We start from the raw sequence: 17246 nt of genomic DNA, 5'->3' as shown, positions 1-17246 counted from the left end.
ATGAAAAGCATGCAAGTGCAACGTTCTACTCCTTACTTATATCATTTTTACTTTTCTAATTTTATTTGTTCTGAATGAATTATATTCGTGAGAACCGATTCTATAATGTTCTTTGTCATAAAGATCAAAACTTGGCCATAACTTGACAATGAAGAAAGAAACGGTCTTATTTTTTTAAATCAAGAAAACTGAAAGAAAAAAAGTGTGATAAGGAATTAAGGATTATCCTTTGACACAGCTCAATTGGATTCTTTTTGCTCTCTTTAGAATAAAGCAGAGTCCTTTGTGAATATTTCTTTTTTTCTTTTTTTGTCCTTTTTTAATTTGGAATAAAAAGGAAAATGCAGAGACAAAATAGAGAAGGAGGAAGAAGAAAGAAACTCCAATCATATACTAATAATAATAGGCCATTGTCTCTTCCTTCAGACAGAGCTACAAATCCAAAATACTTCTTATTTGTCCTTTCCTTTACTCAGATTTTATTTTAAATTCTTCCTTTTGGAGCTTTCCTTTTCTCTCTTACCGAATTCCTCTGATCTTGTCGAAGAGATTAGTTTTGAAAATCCAAAATCTGACTTACATCATCCAGCTTTGGCCCACCAACTAAGGATGGGCAAATTTTTCTTGTTTTCTACAGCAAAGCAATGCTCACACCATTTTCGTGGAGCTTAAAAGTCTTCAAAACCCAAACAAAGCTTTGAAATTTCTCAGAAAGAAAGAGAGAGAGGGAGTAATCTAAATTTAGACTCTAGGGATTGGCTATTAAGAGAGAGAGAGAGAGTACTATTGGTTCTTGTGCTGTTGTGTTTTGTGCAACTGTTCTTGGGTTTCTCAGTTAAAAAAATAGTTTCAGAGACATTGAATCTCACACACTTATACACACTCACACACGCGTAAATTTCTCAACTTTATACTATTTTTTGGGCTTCTGGGGTCACTTCTGAAAGCATCTTGGATTGCGTGATACTTCCACTTTCTCATTTCAGGAAAAGATGAGTTTAGATTAAGTGGAAGTGCTAAAAGTGTGTAAGCAAAGGTTGAAGAAGAATAAGTTTGGGGGTTTAGGGTTTTGTGATTTCTCTATCTATCTTTGAGAATGAAGCAGAAGGGTTGTAGAGAGAGAGGTGTTGTAGTGGGGAAGAAAGTAATGGTTGCTGTTAGGGCTTCAAAGGAAATCCCAAAAGCAGCTCTGTTATGGACCTTAACTCATGTTGTTCAACCTGGAGATCGAATCAGGCTTCTTGTTGTTGTTCCTTCCAATTATACAAGTAATTATCTTTTTCTCTTCCTTTCTTTGTCTCTAATTCACCAATATATTGTTTTTAAGCTTCTTGGTCTTGAGTGGAGATATCTAAATTTTGTCTCTTTGGTGCTGAAGGATTTAGTTAGAAAGGCAGAAATTTTGTTTGAAATGGCTCAGTGCTTTACACAGAATCTGAAAAAGAACCAACGAGCTCTGCTCTGGTTTTGTTAGATTACATTGATTTTTAAGGTAAAGATTTCATCTTTGGTACTGATTTTTCAGGTAAAAAGATTTGGGGATTTTCGAGATTTACCAGCGACTGTGCCTCAGGTTATGGAAGATTTCTTGCTGGAACGAATTCAGATCGGAAAGATGATATTCATGAGTCTTGTACTCAGATGATGTTCCAGTTACACAATGTGTATGATGCAGACAAGGTAAACAACACACACTTTTATTCATGGAGATTAAAAGATAACACAGCTTTCTCTTGGTTGATGGGATCAAAAAGAGTTTCCTTGCTTTAAATAATGCAGATAAATGTCAGGATTAAAATTGTTTTTGCTTCACCTGATGGAGTTATTGCTTCTGAAGCCAAGAAATCCAACTCAAATTGGGTGATTTTAGACAGGTAACACTATACATGTGTACTGCAAATGCATAGTTTTTGAATTGTGATTTACCTTTTGCCTCTGAAAATTCTTGAACAGGGGACTGAAGTATGAGAAGAAATGCTGTATTGAGCAATTGGAGTGCAATCTTGTGGTAATTAAGAAGTCACAGCCAAAGGTTATTCGTCTCAATTTGGTGAAAAATGCAGACACAGAGCATCCAGAAGCTATTACGAGGTTAACCTCAAAGTCTGTCGAGTCTCGAAGAAGTTCAAGACCCGGAAAAAAGCTGAGGGAACCATTTGTGACTCCAGCTAGCAGTCCAGACCAAGAAGGTTCTTCACAGACCACAACTGATATGGGAACTTCATCAATATCTAGCTCTGATGCAGGAGCTTCACCATTCCTAGCTTCTCGAGTCTTTGAGGGCCTCAACAGAGAGAATCCATGGGTCAGTGATGGAAACAAGAGCTTCTTTGAATCTGATTCTGACTCGGATGGCGAAAAGTGGAGTCCTTTATCAATGGCTTCCTCATCTTCTCATCCTGTGACAACAGCTAATATTCTTAGTCCTAGCGGGGAATTATCGAAAGCTCATACCGAGACTCCAAGAAAATCAAGATTTTCTGTTCTAAGGCTCGGTTCATCGAAGAAAGAACCTGAGGCGGGAAAAGAGATCCGTAAGTCTGATACATGCTTAAACAAAAGCGTGAGAGAAGTGGTTTCTTTATCTAGAAAACCAGCTCCTGGACCTCCTCCACTATGTACCGTATGTCAACACAAGGCACCTAAATTTGGAAACCCTCCAAGATGGTTCACTTATGGCGAGCTGGAGACCGCAACAAAAGGTTTCTCTAAAGGTAGTTTCTTGGCTGAAGGTGGTTTTGGTTCGGTTCACCGAGGAACTTTACCAGATGGTCAAATCATTGCCGTTAAACAATATAAGATTGCTAGTACACAAGGTGACCGAGAATTTTGCTCTGAAGTTGAGGTCTTGAGCTGTGCACAACATCGGAATGTTGTAATGCTCATTGGACTATGTGTGGAGGATGGGAAAAGATTGCTCGTTTATGAGTATATCTGCAATGGATCCTTGCATTCTCATCTTTATGGTAAAACTTTCTACTTTTGCTATACAAAGAACATTCTTGTTTCTTTTTCTCCTGAAAAAATGGCTAATACAGACAAGTTCCATAGGTTTGGGGAGAGAGCCGTTAGGATGGTCAGCTCGACAAAAGATTGCTGTTGGAGCAGCTCGTGGATTGAGATACCTTCATGAAGAATGCAGAGTTGGTTGCATCGTTCATAGGGATATGCGTCCTCACAATATTCTCCTCACTCATGACTTCGAGCCTTTGGTAATATTATCATCTCAAGTCTTAACCTTGGTCAAGCTCTCTCTGCTCTTACAGATATGTGCAAAGATTGAAACTTTTTGACATTCTCGTTATGCTTCTTTTCTAGGTTGGAGATTTTGGGCTAGCAAGATGGCAACCAGAAGGAGATAAAGGAGTGGAAACCCGAGTGATTGGGACTTTCGGGTACTGTTATGCCATAATCATTGAGATATTCTTCTTTTTGAGTTACTTGTAGAACACAATAATCAAGAAGGATGTTTCCTCTTTCTTCAGGTATTTAGCTCCTGAATACGCACAAAGCGGACAGATTACAGAGAAAGCAGATGTTTACTCCTTTGGTGTTGTCTTAGTTGAGCTTATCACAGGAAGAAAAGCTATGGACATTAAACGTCCTAAAGGCCAACAATGTCTCACCGAATGGGTAAAACCAAAAACAAACTATATAAAAGTTTCAGTCTTTAAAGCTCTGATGATTACAAAGAAGAAACATTTTTGTTTTCTTTTCAGGCAAGACCGTTGCTGCAGAAACAAGCCATTAAAGAACTTCTTGATCCGCGTCTAATGAATTGCTACTCTGAGCAAGAAGTTTACTGTATGGCGCTTTGTGCTTACCTCTGCATTCGCCGTGACCCTAACTCGAGGCCAAGAATGTCTCAGGTTTGCTGCCATAACTCATCTCAAAAACACTTTAAAAGTTGAAAACTTCAACAAAACTTTTTTGAATGTTTATTTTTATTTATATTTTTTAATCTATGGAATCTGTGTCTCCTCAATGAAGGTGTTGCGGATGTTAGAAGGAGACGTTGTCATGAATCATCCAATGTAGAAGCTTTACAAGGAGAGGTCTTCTTATGGACTTTATAGACTATTTAGAGTTGTTACAGCTTTCTCTTTAATGAGCTTTGTTTTTGTATATGTAAGAGTTTGTTAATGGGAAAAAGATTCAAGTCAAGTTTGTTTCTTTTATGTTGCTGAGAATTTTGTGTAGGGGATCAGTGAAGTTTGTAAGATCTATGTATGTACTTTATATAAGATTGCTGTTAAAAAAAAAAAGAGGGTATTTTAAAAAAAAGGTTTTTGGAGCTGTTAAAAAAAGAAAAAAAAGTTATGAAGGTTTTGACTTTAGGCTACTGCTCGCTCCTCTGATTTCATTTTAAACTTTGGAGGAAACTCAGGAAAAAAAATCCAATTCAGAAAAATTTAGGGTTTATCTTGAGTCCTCAGATTATGAACAAGTGAGAGGGCAAATTACGAGGGTATGTCTCTGTTTTAATTCACCTTTCGTTGATTTTGCATATATCATTCTCGTCATCTATCGCTACTGGCTTTTAACTTTATCCCTGGAAAAATTGAATATACTTGAGAAAACCGATACCTTTTTGAAATTTCGCACTTCTTTTTGTGTTCATATTATTTCCAGGTTAAACTCAGATCGAAAAATTCTGTCTTTGGTTTCGAGACGAATTCACAGGTGAAGTTGGAAAAAAAAAAGCAAACTTTGGGAGTGATTTGTGCGTGTAAATCGTTAAGATATGGACAAGGTAAGTCAGTTGCCTGATGATTTACTCATCAAGATATTGTCATTAGTCCCTACAAAAAATGTCATTGCTATGAGCATATTGTCCAAACGATGGAGATCTCTTTGGACATTACTGCCAAGACTTATCTTTGGTGAGGACGATGAGGATGAAGAAGAGCATGCTGAGTATAATTGGGCCGACCAAATAAATTTGTCGCAGGTTGTCTATACGACTTTGCTATTACACAAGGCGCAGGTTCTAGAGTGTTTTCATCTCAACATTACTACAATATGTAGCGCTTCCGAGATTGAATTATGGGTTAGAGTTGCAGTCGATCGTTTCGTGCGTGATCTGAAGATACGTTTCTGTAATGGATATGGGCTCATAACATTGCCCATTAGTTTGTATAGAAGTGAAACACTAGAGACTTTGGAACTCCGAAGTGTGAAGTTCTTGGAAGTTCCTTCTCAGTTTAGCTTTCCATCACTCAAGAGACTGCGGCTTCTATTTGTCAAGTATGCAGATGAGGAATCTTTCGTTAGGCTAATATCAAATTGCCCCGTTCTTGAGGATTTGGTTGTAGAAACTTGTCACAATGACAATGTGGCGACTTTCACTGTCAATGTGCCTTCCTTAGAGAGTTTATCCATTAGGCATACATTGCCATACTTTGGGACTGAGGGTGATGTGTTTGTGGTACATTACCATTCTTTGAAGCAGTTGACCATTAATCTGGACTACATAGGTGATATTAAGTTTATAGGCAACAATATGCCCAAACTTGTCGAAGCAAATCTCGTATCTTTGTCCTGCCATGCCAAGGTTCTAGCTTCTTTTCCAAATATCAAACGTCTTTTTCTATGCTTAGATGGAGAGGTAGTTTGCTGTTTCTCTTTAGATCTTTTGGTGACGAACAAAATCTTGAAACTTTTTGCATAAGTCAATTAAAACTGTTTCGTTTTTTGCTTGTGTCCTGTGATATGCAGGCTTTGTATCCTATTGGTACGGTTTTGTTCCAGCTTGTGCGTTTGGAGCTATGTTTATGTGAAAGTAACTGGACAAATATGCTTGTGAGTGTGCTCCAACATTCACCTAAACTACAAGTTCTCAAGCTTGCGCTGGTACTTTTCTTTCTTCCCTAACTCATATTCGTCAATCATATTTGTTTTTCCCGGTTTATAAGTCTGATGCAGTTTACGATTACAGAACCATTTTCTGTCAGAGGATCGTAATGTTTGCTGGATTCAGCCGAGCTGTGTTCCTGAATGCTTGTTGTTACATCTCAACACTTTTGAGTGGAGAGACTATGGTGGATCTGAAGAAGAGAAACAAGTGGCGGTTTACATTCTGAAGAACGCTAGGCGGTTAGTGACTGCAACTATCTACCCTGACTCAGCCGAGTTGGCTTCCAAACATGAGATGTTTGAGGAATTGGAAATTGAATCAAGGTTCTCAACATTGATTTCAGTTTCCCAAATAACCTTAGAGTCTTCGAAACACTTAGTCGTCTTCAAACTCCAATGCAAAATTCGTCTTGATTTTGCTGGTTCTCCGGTTTGGTTCCGGTCCCTGAAAAGTTTGCACCTCACAGGTGTGATGTTCTCATTCTGCAGATTTTTATCGGCTTGTCCTGTTCTTGAAGATCTCTTCTTTGTGATCTGTTTTCAAGAGCTTAGAATGGTCTACTTTCTCAGAAACATTTAGGTCATACACGAGAGATCAAGGATGAACCACGTTCAATCTGTAACCCGAGCTGGGTTCCTGAATGCTTGTCCTTCCATCTTGAAACTCTTATATGGAGAGGCTACAAAGGGAACAGAGGAAGAGAATGAAGTCGCGGTTTACATCCTGCAGAAAGCTCGTTGTTTAGCTGCGATCTCTATATATATTCACAAGGTCTTCGAGGCACGGAGAAAGACCTAATGATGATCAAGGAGTTGAGATCTATGTCTATGGCTTCAACTTCTTGTCAGCTTGTGGTTCAACTTAACAACTTCTTCTAGAGAAAATCTGTTTAAAACTCTCACTCAAAACTACATTTTGATGTGAATCTAAAGATGCAATGTTTTTTGTTATGCGGAACTGAATTTTTACTCAGTAATCATAAGAAGTTTCTCCTTTTAGTAAGAAAAAGTGTACTGTATAACTCGTTCCGATACAGAGTAGTTTCTTCGGATTCTACAAAAATGTTGTTTGCTTTTTCAATGAAAAAGGAGGAGAGACTTTTCTTGTGTTGTCTTCTTGGGTTTTATCTGTTTCATGAGCCAAAGCTGATCTGATGTGTTAAGCGGAAATCTGTCATCCTAAAAAGAGAAGTAACGAAGGCGAGATTTTGGTTCTGTTCGTTTGCAACTTTTGTTTTCTATATGAGTCCTTCCAAAAAGACTTGCGTTGCAAGTTTCCGCATTTTGTCGTCAAGCACTCAGAGAAAATCTTAAATTTCAAAGAGAAGAAATGAAGCTGAGATTTATCTTATTATTATTATTATTTTTTTTTGCTTATCCTTTCCCCAAATTATTCGACTTTATCTATATTATATATATATATATATATAAATAACATTAGGGTTTCATATCTTTTCTTTCTTCTACTCTCCAAAAAAGTAGACCCTTGCTTCAGATCTAAGGATTGGGCGATGAAAGCTGCAAAATTGGGAAATGAGGAGCTAACACATTCTGAATCTATGATAGGATCAGTCACTTACCCGACGATCTGCTATTAAGGTTGATCTGATTCACAAAATCTAGTTAGGGTTTTATTTCTCCTTCATATATAACACGCGGTCGCTTTCCAATCTCTAGTCTAGTTTTCAGAGTTTTTTTTGGGGATATGAAAACTGCTAAATTGGGAACTGAAGATGCTACATTCCCGGATAGGATCAGTAGATTACCTAACGATTTGCTCTTCCAAATCCTCTCATTAGTCACAATAACCGATGCAATGAAGACAAGCTTATTGTCTAAACGATGGAAATCTGTGTGGAAGATGATGCCAATGCTTGATTATGATAAAAACTCTTGTCCCAACATTGGTTCCCTTGGATTTGTCGAATTCTGTAGGAGGTCATTGCAATTACATGACGCTCCTGTTGTCAAAACCCTAAATCTCAAACTTGGGGAACACGCTGGTTCCATGGGTTCTCTCAAATTCTTAAGTTTCCAAAATAACCTTAGAGTCTTCCAAAAACTCGTCTTCCTGAAACTCGACACGATTGTTCTTGAATTTTCTGGTTCACCACCAAGAACAATCTTTTCAGGTGAATCACCGGTTTGTTTCCCTTCCCTGAGAAGTTTGCACCTCACAAATGTGACGTTCAAGTGGGAAGAATCTTTCTGCAGACTAGTATCGGCTTGTTCTGTTCTTGAAGATCTCTTCCTCGAAGGTTTTTGCAGAGTTGCCATTTTTTTGTTCACTATATCAGTCCCTTCTCTACAGAGATTGTCCATCATTACAGAACCTACCTATTGTCTTCACAACGACCCGACATTTGAGATGAATACTCCTTCTTTGAACTACTTAAAGATCATCCATCGCCGAGGGTGTTTTAGTTTTGTTGAGGATATGCCTAATTTGGTTGAGGCAAATGTGTTAGGTCATCTTGTTGACAATGTCAAACTTCTGAAAGTTCTTACTTGTGTTGAACGTCTTTCGATAGATTTATATCCTGTAATGGTAAAGGTAAAAACCCTAAATAAAGTTCTTGTTTGTTTTGTGAATATAAACACTTGCTTTATAGATAAACTATAACTTGTATTTTCGCGTGCAGATGCTTCATCTTGCCGATGGATTAATATTCAACCGGCTTCTACATCTGGAAATAGACACTTTCTATGATTTTCGGTCGAATTCAGTTCTGCATTTTCTGAAACATTTTCCTGCTTTACGAGCTCTCAAACTCAACCACGTACAGTCAAAAGTTTTGTTTTTTCCATTCTTGGTAATCTTTTTCCTTCCAGAGCTTTATAATTGAGATCTAATTCAATGTTTTCATGCTTTCTCAGAGTCATAGGAGGATTCATATCAATATCGAGTATCCACCGGATTTATACTCAGAACCGAGCTCTGTTCCTGAATGCTTGAGCTTCCATCTCGAAACTCTTCAATGGATTGGGTATGAAAGAACACTAGAAGAGAGAGAATCAGCGGTTTACATTCAGAAAAACGCTCATCGTTTAAAGACTGCTACGTTCTCTCTACGTTCAACGATCACAGACCATCGTATGCTGATGATAAAGGATTTGAGATGTATGACTAAAGCTTCAGCATCATGTCAGCTTGTAATTAAATTTTAGAGCTTTTTCCATTAAGATGAAGCTGATTTTTCATTAGAGTTATCATACTTCTCTCGGTTACTGAAAAGTTTCACTTGCATTCTAAATTTTATAGTCTGAAACAGAGGAGTTTCTAGCATCTCTATCATTGTTATGCAGGAGAAAAAAAAAACAACTTTGTGTAAGTTCTGTCTTTTTAACAGAGCATGAAACAGAGAACAGCAGAAAAACTTTAATTTTTCTGTTGCATGGTTTAATACCATTATTAACACCTTTGATGAATTACTACTATTTGAAAAACTTTGGCATTTTAATTTTCAATGAGATTGGTAGAAGAGTAGTTCTTTTGGCAAGAAAAATGGAATGCTGAGAACTTTTCTGGGGTTTTCCCATTATTTTATTTTTATGGAGCAATAATTGAAACTTTTAAGTTTTAGTAGATATAGGAGAAGTATAGATCTATGTTACTACATCAAGAAAAATTTAACAAGGGAATTTTTTTTTTTTTTAAGGAACGTGTACAGCTCTTAGGCCATCTCCAACTATAGCACCAAATTTGGTGTCATGAATAGTGTAAAATTTGGTGTAAAAGTGAATAATATTTTTTTCATCTCTAACCACAACACCAAATCTCACACTAAAAACAATCTTTTATATTATTATATTATTAAATTTAAGATTCTTTTTATTTTTCATATTTTGATGAGTACTTATTATTCATAAAATAGATTAATTATAAATTTGTTATAACATTACATTCGGTAATAAAAAAACAAAAATTACAATCAATAAAAAAAAAAATACTAAAAAGAAATTACATTATACTAATTTTCAGAATTAGCATATTTTAACCACAAATGTTCAATTAATGCATTTCGAAGTTCAATATAAGCTTACAAAAATGGATCCTACATTCTTAAAACCAATATAATTTAATTAATTAATAAATAGTAATATAATTATTTGAGTAAATGAGAAAAAAATAATATTTTAATGTTTGGTGTTGTGAATAGTGTTGCACCAAATTTGGTGCAACACTATTCACAAAACACCAAAAAAAAAAATTTGATGCAACATTTGGTGCATCATTGGAGAAGAATCAACACCAAATTTGGTGTTTTGGTGCATGGTTGGAGATGGCCTTAGACCATGTGCAACGGCGTATACACGTTGCGTCTCCAGCCATTTTTTAGCAATTAAATAAAACAAAAACACATAAAAAAAAGAGAGACGTCGCCAAATTAGAGACTGGAGAAACGTTTTTGGCGACCACGTGGCGTGTTGTTATTGGAACCAAAAAAATAAGATGGAAGAAAATGCATTCTCTTTTTTTTACCCGATAACTTTGTTTTTTTTGCAGTCTTCGTTCTCTCCGTCGGCGATTGTTCGTCAATTTATCTGGATTCTTCGTCGGCGATTTATCCGGATTCTCGTTGCGTATTGTTTCAGATAGAGGCGTCGATGTCCTCGCAACATCTGCTTGGCGGAATGAAGGATCAATTGAAGCTTCTGTCGGCGAAGGTAAGCAAAGCGTCAAGTTGAAATTGTTTTGATTTTTGTATTTAGATTCTATGTTTGGGATGAAATGGTTTAATAAAAGGGTGTAGATTTATCGGGTTTAGGTTGTGATTGGATATCTATGCCGATTTAGTCTAGGATGATATGGTATTCGACTTTGGCTTTGATATCGCCTCAATGTGGAATTTTGTTTTTGCTTTGTCTGTTCTTGTATTGAGTTGTAATTCGACAAGATAGACAAGAGGAGAATTCATGCTCGACATAAAAGTCCATTGGTGTTTCAGTTAATCTCACGATTACATTTGGATCAGTTTTGGTTTGTTTAAGTTTGTCTTCCATCTTTGTATCAGTTTGCATATGTTTAAGTTTGTTTATAGATTGACACGTTCATTAACTCTGCTTGTTTTGTTTAAGAAATAAGTTCTGAGCATTGGTACTTTATGGTTCCGGTTGTAAGCTAACCTGAACGTTGGTATTAGTTTGTCAAGTTCTTTATATTTGTTTGTTTTCTTTATAGTTGAACTTCATTAACTGTGATTGTCTTATCCATGTCTTGTTTGTGTAGTTGTAGTTCATTAACTGTTGTTTGTATAGGTTCTGTTTGCTAACTCTTATTTATTGTCGCCTTTGTTATATGCACGACGAGTGAATGTTGCGGAATGACAGGAAGAGGAGAGAAGAAGCACATCTGCATAAAGCTATCCATCTTCACTATCCTGAAAAGGTAAGGTACAATCACTTACTAGGTAGTTGTATTAAATGGGTTTAGGTAGTGTTAGATAATAAATGGAATAAGGGATTAGTTAATGTAGAAGGTAGATATCTGTCTAGTCAAGTCTAAACCCTTGTGATGAATGCTTCTTGTATATGGTTGTGTTTAAGGTAGGCGTAGAATGATGAATGCTTCTTGTTTGTGGTTCTTCATGCTTTTATAAATTCTTCTCTTTTTCGCATTTCTTTCATCTTAGTCAAATTGTCTTCAAAGCTCACAACCTGTTCTCTCTTTCTATTCTCTCTTTATGTTCTCTCGTTCTCATCACTTTCTATTCATGCACCAGATGTGCATCACAAATTAAAAGCTGATTTGATTGAACATATCTGGCAAAAATTTGGTTAAGCTCAAAAATCAATCACAAGTTTAATGTATAATATTTTATGTTCTATTTGTTGTAATGTTTTAGTATTTCTTCTAATGTTGTAATGTAAAATAAAAACTGAAGTTTAATATAAAATTTATGTTTTTATATCAAATTGAAGTTTAATAAGAAATATAATGTAAACTTTATTTAAAACAGAAGTTTAAAGTAAAATAAAAACTAGATTTTTTTAAAAAGATTTTTAAGAAACCATTAGGATTTCTCCCATTGGATCATACAAAAATACAAAGTCTCTCTCTTAGGTTTCTACTATTAAACCTGACATTTTATTAATAAAAAAAGGGATAGAGACTCTAAATGGTCTCTCCCATTGCACATGCTCTTAGTATACAAGAAAGGAGATAGCTATCTACAAGGATATGGTAGAATATTCCTAGGATAATTAAATAACAGTCGAGATACAACATATAACAACAGAGATCTGTACATATCTCCTATATTAGATTCCAGCCCATATTTTTTTTAAAGCCAATTTTTCTTTTGTTAAGGTTGCTCTGATTCACAAAGTCAAAGTCTAGTTAGGGTTTTATCTCTCCTTCATATATAACACACGGTCTTACACGCTATCCAATCTCTAAGTCTAGCTAGTTTCAGACTTTTGTTTTGTTTTTGGAGCTATGAAAGCTGCTAAATTGGGAACTGAAGATGTTACATTCTCGGATAGGATCAGTAAATTACCTGACGATTTGCTCTTACAAATCCTCTCATTGGTCCCAATAAGCGATGCAATGAAGACAAGCTTACTGTCTAAACGATGGAGATCTTTGTGGAAGATGATGCCAGTGCTTAAGTACGATGAAAACACTTGTCCCAACACTGGTTCCCTTGGATTTGTCGACGTTTGCACCAGGTCATTGCAATTACATGAAACTCCTCTTCTCAAAAGCCTAAAACTCGAACAAAAGAGACACTCTAATTCTTGTCTGAAATGGCCAATTTTCCAAAATAACAGTAGAGTCTTGCAGAATCTGGTCGTCCTAAAGCTCTACACGACTAATCTTGATTTTGCTGATTCAGGTGAATCACTACCGGTTTGTTTCCGGTCCCTGAAAAGTTTGCACCTCTTTCGTGTGACGTTAAAGGACACAAAATCTTTCTGCAGACTATTATCGGCTTGTCCTGTTCTTGAAGATCTCTTCTTCTTCATCGTAAGTCTGAGAAGTACCAACACCCGTAATTTGTTCACAATATCAGTCCCTTCTCTACAGAGACTGGAGATATATAGTTCTTATTTGACTACCTTTGACTCGAGATTCGAGAGAAATGCTCCTTCTTTGAAGTACTTAGTGGTCAAAGATTTCACTAGCCGTTTCAAGTTTACTGAGGGTATGCCTAAATTGGTGAATGCTAATTGGTGGACGCAAAAGTTACCGTTCATGAGTCAAAAACAGGGAAGCTAATGAAATTTCTTACTTCACTTGAGCATCTTTCCATAGGTTTATACCCTTCAATGGTAACAAACGCTTGTAACTTTCTTTCCACGCAATCTCGGTTTTGTTTCTTTGAACATAGCATATGATTTTGTTTCTCGCTCGTAGGCTTCACATCTTACAGGTACATCAATCTCCAACCGGCTTCTTCATCTGGAACTAAATATTTACAGCGACATTCATCTGAATCTGCTTGTGCGTTTACTTCGAGATGCTCCCAAGTTACGAGCTCTCAAGCTCAACCACGTTAATTCACAATTTTCTCTTTGTCCTCATCAGACTGTTGTTCAGTCCAAAAGTAGATCGGTCTAGTAATCTGTATCCAGAGCTTTAATCACTCTTATGTTTCTCAGAAAAGCTGGCTTCATACCGGAGATACCGAGGACCAACCGAGCTCTGTTCCTGAATGCTTGAGCTTCCATCTCGAAACTCTTCAATGGATTGGGTATGAAAGAACACTAGAAGAGAGAGAATCAGCGGTTTACATTCTGAAAAACGCTCATCGTTTAAAGACTGCTACGTTCTCTCTACGTTCATCGACCACAGACCATCGTATGCTGATGATAAAGGATTTGAGATCTATGACTAAAGCTTCAGCGTCATGTCAGCTTGTAATTAAATTTTAGATCTTTTTCCAAGAAATACATTTTGGATTTGAAACTTTTAAGATGTGCCTTTTAACAAAGAAAAAAATCCTTGAAGATGAATCTGAATTTTTTATTAGAATGGGCTTACTTCTCTCGGTTAGTGTCAGCATTTTAAATTGTATAAAAGTTCTGAAACAGATGAATTTCTTCCGATCACATGAATCTTAAGAAAAATATCATAAGCTATTATCGGTTTTTAGCTTCTTATATCATTTTTTCTCCAAATCTTATGGCCAAGAAGGAGAAAGAACAACCATTTTATCTTTCCTCCTCAAAACCCTTTGGATTCTATTTATGATCAACCGAGTTCTGTAACTTCTGTTCCTGAATGTTTGACCTTCCCTCTTGAAACTCTTCAATGATTATGCTATCCAGGAACACCGGAAAAGCAAGAAAACGCTGTTTAAAGATCATGTTTTTTTTTATGGGATTAACTATGAATGTGGTGAACCAGAGTCTGCGAGTAAAACAAAGGGAAATCTCTGATGGCCAGGGAAAAAAGAGTATTTAATTTTAATATATGTGCTTGAAGATATATACATTATTAGTAAACGTACCTTGCTATTCAAGTCTTATTAGTATTAGGTTTATACAGAGAAACAGAGGATGTTAAATTCCTCTGTGTTTTATTTATAAATATTAAATTAATAGATATATAGATAAATATATTAAGTAAAGTTTACTTTCAAAATTTAATGTAAATGTAGTTTTTTTTTTAAAAAGGAAACCAATTTTTTTTGTTTCTATTTTTCCCTCTTCGGAAAGATTTTGTTACAGTCAGTCAGTAACAAGCGACTACTAGAATTCCGAAAGATATAAAAAATCGTTCTCGTAATTACTTCGTGATTATCAGCACAAGTTTGTGAAATCGAGAAAAAGGATATATCTGCCAAGTTATGGGCATCAATGAGTTGCCTGATGATTTACTCTTGCGGATTCTGTCTTTGGTTCAGACAAAAACTGTCTTCGACGCTCAGGTTTTGTCTAAGAGATGGCGAAATCTCTGGAGACAGTCAACAAGTCTCTTCAATGATTATACCTCTCACAAATCTGAATCCAAGTTTTTAGAATTCATCGATAGAACAATGGAATTACTAGAGTCTCCGGTTTTAGAGAGGTTTTATCTCAGAATTGCTCCAACAGATACTAGTTCTTCTAGTGTTGTTCTCAGGCGAGATCTACTAGCCAAGCGACCCGTGCGTGAGCTAGATTTAATAAGCAATAACCCTAATCGGACACAAATAACAAAGGCTATCTATCAGTTTCAAACGCTTGTGATCTTGAGACTCGAAAGCTTTAGTCTTGAAGATCATTATGGTAACCTGGTTTCATTACAATCCCTCAAAGTCTTGCAGCTTTGCCGTGTGAAATACTCAAGCGACGAGTCTCTCTCTGATCTTTTATCTAATTTACCAAGTCTCGAAGAACTGATTTTGGATCGATGTTTGAGTGTTAAACCCGCTGCAACTCTATCTATCGCGGTGCCTTGTTTGCGAAGATTGACAGTTGTTAGATGTCCTGATACTTGTCGAAACGATCTTATGATGTTGAAGGTTAATGCACCTTCTTTGAAATACTTAAACGTTGAAGATTATTGGAGAAACGTTTCTTTTGGTGGTGTGAAGATGGAAGAGCTCGTAGAAGCAGATGTTAATGCTACTTTTATCGATACCGAGAAGCTTCTGAGAACTATTATATCCGTTAAACGGCTTTCGCTATGTTTAGTCCCTTCAAAGGTAATGATCATTTTAATCGATTCTTTGTTTAACACATTCATGTGATTTTGATTCTCTGTTTGGTCATTTTGTAGATTCCGCAGATTAATGACTTCTTTGATCAACTTGTTCGTTTGGAGATATGTACATGCCAACAAGAATGGTGGGATATTCTTGAGAGAGTCTTGTTAGATTCACCTAAACTACGCGTTCTCAAGCTTCATCAGAAACATTCTTTTGGGATTTCAGATCCCACGGTTAGATGGAAAGAACCGAGTTCTGTTCCTGAATGTTTTGCTTATCATCTTGAAACATTCGAGTGGAGAGGTTATGAAGGAACCGAAGAGGAGAAAAAATTAGCCAGTTACATCCTAAAAAATGCTAGGAGATTGAAGATTGCAACGTTCTATCCACTGATCTCACACCCTGATAACAGGATGCACCAGATTCTCAGAAAAGAGTTGGAGAATATATCTCGGTATTTATTCACTTGTGATCTTGTTTTCAAGTGAGCAAATTGTGTAAATATATAGAAGAAATATTAGTTATACATTCTCTTTCCTTAGATTTTATTCGAGGATTTTTTTTTTCTCTCTCTCTTAGTTTGAGGATTCCTCAAAATCAAGTAAGATATATGTATATATCGAATTCGAGGTGAGTTATTTAACTTGGCAAAATTTGAACACAATAACTCCATAAAGTGAGACAGAAAAATCATCTGAGAACAATTTTCAGCATCAATGACTCATAATATGAGGCATAAACAATAATTGTTTCTACAGTATAACCAGTAAAAAAAATTTCCTATAACCTAGACCTAGATTATATGTGTGTGGATATCTGCATACGTTGGGTTTAGGAATAATTTTGGTTCTCTTATGATAGCTCAACTTATGATTTTGAAATTCTCAATATTATCAATAGTTTGATATCTATTATATTAAAACGGAACACTCCTAATTTTTTTAAGTGTTTTAAAATAATTTTAATAATTATTTATATTTAATTTTGAAAATTAGTTATCAATTGAAATATTTTTAGAGTTCCTTAAATATAGGTAATTTAGATTTGATTTGATTTGATTAAAAATAATAAATCAGATATTAATTTAGATTTGATTTAAAGATTCTAATTTAAATAATTTCTATACTATTAAACATTTTTATCAAAAATATCTAGAATTTTAAAAAAAAAATATTCACATATGAAAAATAATGGTCATATTTGAAATATAAAATATTTATAATGATGTAAATGATATGATATTTATGTTGTTTATATAATATATTTATGATTATGATTTATTTACAAATTAATAATAAAATAATAGGTAAAATTCAAATGTATAATTGAAATATTAAAAATATATTTTTAAAAATTCATAGAACTAAAAATATATATAAAAAACCGGGTTAAAAATATTTTGGTAACTAATATCACTAATTTTGAGTTATACATGTATATCGAAAATATATTTTTCATACAAAATCAAAACATAAAAATTAAAAATTATTGCATACACTATAATGTGGTTTGAAAAACCAGTTATACACTCTTTTCGTTGAAAAAAGTTTAGAAAACTATAATGCTAAATAATATTGTTAATACATCTCAAACTTTTAACAAATATTTATATTATACGGTAATATGAACGGAAAAATTAGAGTTATGTTTTAATAATAGTTCATTTTGAATTAATATTAGCGGATATGTTAAAATTATATTTTATAATCATAATTAATTTTAATACTATAAAAATATATCTAAACACAAAAA

General features: G+C 35.1%; 5 protein-coding genes across 5 annotated transcripts; all 5 read left to right on the top strand.

Annotated features, from left to right (window-relative positions):
- Positions 1-386: 386 nt before the first annotated feature.
- LOC18017258 (inactive protein kinase SELMODRAFT_444075) lies at positions 387-4265 on the top strand. Its single transcript, XM_006401223.2, has 9 exons — positions 387-1268; positions 1526-1680; positions 1780-1874; positions 1954-2966; positions 3052-3212; positions 3319-3395; positions 3486-3633; positions 3720-3869; positions 3991-4265. Exons 1-9 carry the CDS (start codon positions 1097-1099, stop codon positions 4036-4038), a joined length of 2019 nt encoding a protein of 672 aa, XP_006401286.1. The 5' UTR covers positions 387-1096; the 3' UTR covers positions 4039-4265.
- A 94-nt stretch (positions 4266-4359) lies between these two features.
- LOC18017257 (F-box/FBD/LRR-repeat protein At5g56420) lies at positions 4360-6717 on the top strand. The gene is made up of 4 exons (XM_024155922.1): positions 4360-4468; positions 4633-5608; positions 5719-5853; positions 5939-6717. Exons 2-4 carry the CDS (start codon positions 4745-4747, stop codon positions 6434-6436), a joined length of 1497 nt encoding a protein of 498 aa, XP_024011690.1. The 5' UTR covers positions 4360-4468; positions 4633-4744; the 3' UTR covers positions 6437-6717.
- An 844-nt stretch (positions 6718-7561) lies between these two features.
- Positions 7562-9024, top strand: LOC18017256 (putative F-box/FBD/LRR-repeat protein At5g56810). Its single transcript, XM_006401221.1, has 3 exons — positions 7562-8404; positions 8499-8636; positions 8734-9024. Exons 1-3 carry the CDS (start codon positions 7562-7564, stop codon positions 9022-9024), a joined length of 1272 nt encoding a protein of 423 aa, XP_006401284.1.
- A 3271-nt stretch (positions 9025-12295) lies between these two features.
- Positions 12296-13734, top strand: LOC18017255 (putative F-box/FBD/LRR-repeat protein At5g56810). The gene is made up of 4 exons (XM_024155405.1): positions 12296-12826; positions 13030-13131; positions 13217-13354; positions 13462-13734. Exons 1-4 carry the CDS (start codon positions 12296-12298, stop codon positions 13732-13734), a joined length of 1044 nt encoding a protein of 347 aa, XP_024011173.1.
- A 917-nt stretch (positions 13735-14651) lies between these two features.
- On the top strand, positions 14652-15982 carry LOC18017254 (F-box/FBD/LRR-repeat protein At5g56420). Its single transcript, XM_006401219.1, has 2 exons — positions 14652-15491; positions 15566-15982. The coding sequence occupies exons 1-2, from the start codon at positions 14652-14654 to the stop codon at positions 15980-15982; spliced, it is 1257 nt and encodes a 418-aa protein (XP_006401282.1).
- The last annotated feature ends 1264 nt before the right edge of the window (positions 15983-17246 follow it).

The sequence above is a fragment of the Eutrema salsugineum genome, unplaced genomic scaffold (genome assembly GCF_000478725.1).
Source record: "Eutrema salsugineum unplaced genomic scaffold, Eutsalg1_0 scaffold_2, whole genome shotgun sequence".
NCBI classification, from domain to species: Eukaryota; Viridiplantae; Streptophyta; class Magnoliopsida; order Brassicales; family Brassicaceae; genus Eutrema; species Eutrema salsugineum.
This window is presented reverse-complemented; position numbering and strand designations above follow the sequence as displayed.